General features: G+C 35.1%; 1 protein-coding gene across 1 annotated transcript; it reads right to left on the minus strand.

Moving 5' to 3' along the window:
- Positions 1 to 526: 526 nt before the first annotated feature.
- LOC119084009 lies at positions 527 to 4841 on the minus strand. Its single transcript, XM_037193822.1, has 8 exons — positions 4682 to 4841; positions 4518 to 4615; positions 4188 to 4320; positions 3909 to 4111; positions 3743 to 3841; positions 3560 to 3677; positions 2706 to 2796; positions 527 to 2639 (listed from the first exon to the last, which is right to left on the minus strand). Exons 1-8 carry the CDS (start codon positions 4716 to 4718, stop codon positions 2597 to 2599), a joined length of 822 nt encoding a protein of 273 aa, XP_037049717.1. The 5' UTR covers positions 4719 to 4841; the 3' UTR covers positions 527 to 2596.
- Between the last annotated feature and the right edge of the window lie 1663 nt (positions 4842 to 6504).

The following is a 6504-nucleotide window of genomic DNA, read 5'->3' on the forward strand; positions in this document are numbered from 1 at the left end:
CACATGTATGGAAATGGAACACTTTATGTTTCAGACTATTGTTCATTTTGTTTTTGAAAATTAGCCTGAGTTTTCCAAACGCTGCCCATGCAAGACCAATTCTACGTTTTGTTTCTGCAGTTTGGTTGACCCAGATTCAATTTGTGACCTAGGTACACATAACTGTCGACTCGTTCAATGACAGTATCACCAATTTTAATGTCTCTGTCATCGTCAATGTCAATGAAAAGGGTCCTACCTAGAAAAATATAGAAGGATCTCCATTCGCGACCAGTGTTTGAGCTTGCCCCAATTTGAGGGGATGCATTTGACCCATCACTGTCAATATCTGTTCGATAACAAAACCAGCGACTTGGAACTAATATTTTATTTGAATTTTAGTTTAAGTTATTCAGAGGTACACAGATAGCAATATATTCTCTAGTCCAACGAAATCAAAATATTTCAAATCAAAAATCAATCGCAAAGTTTTCAACAAATTTTACATAATTTCAATAAAATATCTTCAATGGTGCCGTGTTACGCTGAAACACAGTATCGCTATGCTTGTGTGCTTTGAAGAGCTTTCAAACGCTTTGAGCTCATTTTGGATTCAATCGAAAAAGTTGAATATTTAGGTGGAATAAATAAAAAAGCTTAAAGCTCTCGAAAGCTTTTTAAAAGCAAAGACACAATTGCGATACGGTGTTTTAGCTTAATACGGCAAAATTTAATGATGGCCATCAATCAAGAGTGGCCACCATATTATTATTAAAAACATTATCTTGAGTTTACATTTTCTTCACATTTCTCTACGTAAATCAACATTTATACACTCATCATTTCTGGCTACCTTATAGACTATTGTTCATTTAAATGAAAATGGAAGACTTGAATTCATATTTTATAAAATATCTCTTTGATTACAACAATCAATTTTTTAAATTTTAAATATTTCTTTTCTTCATACACATAACTCTCTCTATTTTAGGATATGGATCGATTTTGTTGAATGCTTTTACTCTATACGTTCTCTATCAATATTCTCTTTCGGAATTAATTTTAAATTAGGATGTCCATTGATATGTCTAAATTGTTTTGTTAGATTTTCGGTTTGGATCAGTTTTCAACTATAATTAAATTTCAAATTTTCTCTCTTAACACTAAAATGTTTGCTCAATTTGCTCTTTAATTTGCCGGATGTGATCTCCAAATCATTTTGGTTTAAAGACCACACGAGGCGATATGTATAAGCAATTGAGCTTTAGAACTTTTAGACCCTAGTCGCTTTACCAATTTATTAATTTATTCAAAATTGAAGGTACGCAAATATTTACTGCAGTGCTCGGTACCATTGAGACCTATTTGAATGAACTTAAACTCGTGGAAATTGCTGTAATTAAAGAACACTTCTCGGAATCGGAATCTTTAATACGACAAACACCTGTGGATTCGTCAGCTGTTTTTGCTCTAGGTACACGTATAGCAACACGAATGAGACATTTTTCAAATTTTCCATTTTTTTGTACGGTTTAACTTTTGACAAATTTGAAGTAGTTTTCTTTGGCGATCCAATGAGCAACTAGAGTTACCGAATTTTAAGAATTTAAGTTCATTTAAATATGCCACACCATTCTTCAAGGGTAGTTTATTTCTAGGCGATTACTGGTTTCGTCCTGCTGTATCATATCAACAGAGATTAGCGTAGCTGACACTTTATTATATAAAACAAAGTTTAGCATGTTATACCGCATCTTCTCATCATATAAATTTTATGACAACGGAAGTCTCAAGCAACATCTTTTCCATTTTCGTCCTGATGCAGTTTATCTTCAATTCAATCGTAAAATGGGTGAAAATCAGTGGATTCTGACTATCGAATCTGGCGAAACCAACTTTCTCAAGTTATAGGAAGCCTTATGAGTATTGTATTCAGAGCATGACGATGCTGTTAACCGGTAACATTGAAATATCACCAAATCTTTAAGTTAATTGGAGATACAAGCACAGCACTAAACGTTCGTTACAGTGATATGTACCTTCAAAATTGTGGATGGAGTGTTTCACCCCATCATCATCATCGAGGGGATAACAACTAGGGGAACTAGTGGATCAGATTTTGATCCCATTTCCTCAAATAGAAGGCTTAGTTCTCCTCTTCGATCAAATCTTCAGTTAAGTTGACAAAATCGGAAGGTAAATAAGGGCAAGGTAATTGGCATTCAACTTTACGATTCAATTGACTTTCGGATAAATGAAAGGAGTTTGGATTATGTTTGGGAGTCGATTTGATCCAGTTGTTTTTCCCCACGATCATCGTTGACTTTTAATATATTTACAACAATTTAGCTTCACCCATCATTCACCTTATAACTCTTATAATTTCTATACGGAAAATATTTGTGAATAAAATTTGAGAATAAATGCAAATAACGTAGCCGACAGATTTAAAGTACACATCCGTGCCAATATGTTTAAAAATAAAAAATTTCAACAAATTTTTACCTTACTTCGACTAATTAAATGTCTGGTATGTATACTGATATAGACAACAGTAAATTCTTAACAATAAGAAATGTTGTTTTTTGTTTGGCTACCACGCCACACAAGCAATCCTTTACTCCATTGCTCCATACTGAACATTTTTGATTTTCATGTACCTGAAGTGAAAGTTTATTTTTTGTTTGTTTGTGGTCATCAGGAAAAAGATTTTAAATTAAAATTACCTCCAAATACCATATGCTGTAACGGAACATAAAGTGACAATGGCCAATGCGGAACCGACCGCAATGGGAGCAGTCTCGTCTCGATATGTTCCTAACAAAATTTTAAAACAAAATATGAGAATTAGTTTTTGTGGGCCATCAGGATCCTTTTTACAACGCAGGTGAGAAAATAGCGATTTTCTTCCCTCCGCTGAAAATTTGTTGTGAATAACGTTGTTCAACTTTTGTTGGAAAGGAAGGACTTGTACCCCTCAAAAAGCAATTTCCAATCTTTTTTCACACATTGAACGAATAACTTTGGTTTGTAAAATTGAATTTTCGCAATTTGAATGGATCTATTGGTTTTTTGTGGGCTGCAGTACGAGGAGGAGAGTGATGTAAGGCCATAAATTTGGTTAGAAAGGGGACGAGATTTTTGGACTTCTACATCAACAAGCCGTATTTCATTGCAAACAGTTTCTGTCATTGTTTCTGAAGAAGAGACAACAATGCAATTTGAAAAATCATTAAAAAAAACGACAAAAATCATCCCGTAGTAACAAAGGCACCATATATCTCTAAAGGTAGTTATATGTGTGTTACATGCGATCATCTGGCGAATCATAAATGAAATGAAAATAACATTTCACCGAAGGAAAATAGAGATTTTAGAATTCTACATAGGCAATCCTAGCAACAGATGATTTTCCTTCAGCAGCACTGTCAAAACGATCTGCATTTATAGGTTGATACTCGCTCCACACATACGTTTGCACGCATATAAGTAGATCATTAATTTTGTCAAAGTAACTAAAGCTTGTGGAAGTTTTCTGCAAATTTAGGAAAGCGATATTAGTCATCAATAGGCATTTTACCTGTGGCACTGCATTGAAACGTTGGTCCCCAAGTGTTTGCTGCCTTGAACATGAAGCTCTGCATTCTCAACTCCCTTAGGTATAACTTAGCTAAATGACCGGATTTGTCGTTTTCATCCTGCAAAGAAAAATTCCTCTTCAGAAATCCGTTCACGATTCGATGGACAGAAAAGAAAACCAAACCTGCGAAAACATTGTGATAATTTTCTCCTGGTCGCACGTATACGACTTACCGACAGGTGTTCCGAATAGTAACGTATTCGGCGGTGTGGACAATTTTACCTAAAAAAAATTCGATTTCTTTAGTTCACCAGAGGAGAAACTGTTGCTCGCTCGAGTTCGACTTTACCTTCAAGCCTGGTCGATCGATATGCTCGAATTTCGGATTCGACGATGAATACGATACTTCGACGTAGCTTACATACCATCGTTCACCGCCAGGTGTTTTCTTAAAATCTATTTCCAGAACAAAGTCCTTTGTCTTCAAAGAGATACTACTCTGGTCGTCTTCACACGTGCCCCATAGTTCGGGATAGTCGGGCAGATAAATATCTGAAAATTCAGATGATTTGCATCAGTCGACACATTGAATAGAAAAAGATTTTTTTTTCTTGGAACATAGGCCCACCTAACTCTTTGTCTTCGCCTAATTTGTCACGATAAGATACACTGAGAAGGGCATCAGTACGAATCAATATACAAGTGGCACCATTAGTGTTGTTTATACGATACATTGATACTGTGGATGGTAAGGACGTTCCCTTGAAAAGTGAAAAGGAAACTACATAAATTGTTGCTCCAGTACATTATGTACCCACTGGACTTTTACACGTATTGCGTAAATGCAAGGGGACTTTATTGATTTGTCAATCATCGAACCAATTTTGCGCAATTTCAATTTTATGAGTTTTCAATATTTTTAAATTGCCCAAAATATGGACCGAATACGGTTTCTTACCGAATCCAACGTTGGTTTCATAGTGTATTTGGTCAGTCTGGGCTTTTTCGTCGACAATCCTTCAAGTTGCAATGTCAATGCTACACCTATTATCGCAGCTGAAACGAAATTCTTTCAGTATTCGAACTTTTTTTTTGTTTCACTGCAACTGCAGTTCTACTCACTGAATATTAGGATGTGTGCTAGCATTGCTTTCGTCATCGCAAAACTATTCACAAATTCCAGTCAAAAAATGTAAGATTTTGGTTTCTTTTCAAATTGTTCAAGAAAACTAAATTTTTCCTATGATTACGTTCTGATACCAATTATCATACTGTTAGAAATGTGCGGTGCGCATGTACGACAAATAAGGATTTGTTACAATATCAGTTTCTCTTTTACACTGTTAGATGATGAACATGAACACTGGTATATTATGTCACAAGAGCTTTCCACATAGTTTTGCGACTTTTGGGACAAAAAAAGCTTTTCCAATTTTTGGGTGTAATGGGTTTTCGCATATGATAAATCAACTTCAAAAGTGGCCTATTAGCACAGTTTGATAGACCATCGGTATCTAAACGATTTCGGTGTACCACACAATTCTAAGCACAAGATTGTTGTAAGGTATGCCCCTGAACTGCACAAATGTTTTACTGAACGTAATTGTGTGTACAAAGAACGACCTGAATAAGCCGCCTAAAATTTGTCTGGACCGGTTGCAAAACTGCGATAAAGTATATGTTTTTCACTTTTCTGTTCACTACCGCCGACAACCGTTATAGAAACATTTCAAACAAATATTAAAAAGGCTGTTATCGGTGGTAGTGAGCAGAAAAATTGTCGTACACAATAGATTACATCGGTTGTTGCGAAAGTAAGTCATTACATGAGTCAACAATTTTGTGATAAAAGGAAACTCACAATCGTGTTGTTGCATAACAAGCTTTTCGACATGTGTATAGTTTGTATCCGAGCCGCAGGTATACAACTACACTAGTGGAAAAACAGTTGTTGGAGCAAAAGTTGTTCAAAACCACACTAGTTAGTTCGTTAGTAGCACAAAGTTGTTTCCGAAGTGGTACTTCAGCATACAAATTCTGGTTTACCGCTTGCCTCATGCGGAATTTGTTTTCTACATGTAATGGATCATTTTCGCAGGGGACAAATAGCTTTGTTATGCTCATACTTTCGCATTGGTAGAAAAATAATCTTAGAATGGTGTAGGATAAGAAGTAAAGTTGTATTCGCAGTTTTCTTATGAGCGATTCGAAGCTCAGAGAAACCGATAAGAAATGTGTGCATGCTTACACCAATTAAAAATAACTTGACAAAAACGTCTGATTTACGTGGTAGAGGAAACTAGCAGATTAATTTTTATAATTTTTGTGTTTGAAAAAAATCGATTTATCCAAAACAACGGTGACAGCATTTTTAAATTAAATTTGAATCGCCCATGTCAGGAAACCTTCTCTGGATCCATTCGTTAAAAATAACTCGAATTATTGTGTTATCAAGCGACGAGACAAATTTTTTTTAGGGAATATCTTTAAGATATCACAGGTCCGTTATAGCCTATTGTCGAACCTAACCTCAGGAATTTCATTCACCGATGAATACAAAATGTTTCATTAGGAAGCGTAAATATTACACCACCACGACTATTAAAAAAGTTTGTTTTTTATTCGAGCTGATTTAGGTTAGTTTGTTATGCAACGCAAATATTTAATAATTTACTAAAGCATGCGAAATGATGTTGCTGTTTTACACCAGTGATAACTCTTCAAATAAGGTTGTTTTTTTTGATATCCAAAATGTACCTTCAGGTGATGGAAAAAATAAAAATCTAATTTCGATTTCATTGAGATAAAAATATTTTTTTATAAAAATGTTGTGTTGGATGTGAATTCCAATGTTTCCGGATTTCAGGTTTTTGGGTTACCACAGTGGCTAATCGAGTAGAAATTTTGTGGAAATAATAATGCACTAGCACTGTCACCCGGGATAC

Source organism: Bradysia coprophila, unplaced genomic scaffold (assembly GCF_014529535.1).
Source record: "Bradysia coprophila strain Holo2 unplaced genomic scaffold, BU_Bcop_v1 contig_732, whole genome shotgun sequence".
Taxonomy (NCBI): Eukaryota; Metazoa; Arthropoda; class Insecta; order Diptera; family Sciaridae; genus Bradysia; species Bradysia coprophila.

What these genes read in the sequence shown, in the direction of transcription:
- LOC119084009 (XM_037193822.1), bottom strand. Translation starts at nt 4,718, where the DNA reads ATGACGAAAGCAATGCTAGCACACATCCTAATATTCA. An exon ending in AGGCGAAGACAAAGAGTTAG is followed by an intron (nt 4,112 to 4,187) that starts GTGGGCCTATGT and finishes CTGAATTTTCAG; the next exon opens with ATATTTATCTGCCCGACTAT. An exon ending in ACAGCATATGGTATTTGGAG is followed by an intron (nt 2,640 to 2,705) that starts GTAATTTTAATT and finishes CTTTCACTTCAG; the next exon opens with GTACATGAAAATCAAAAATG.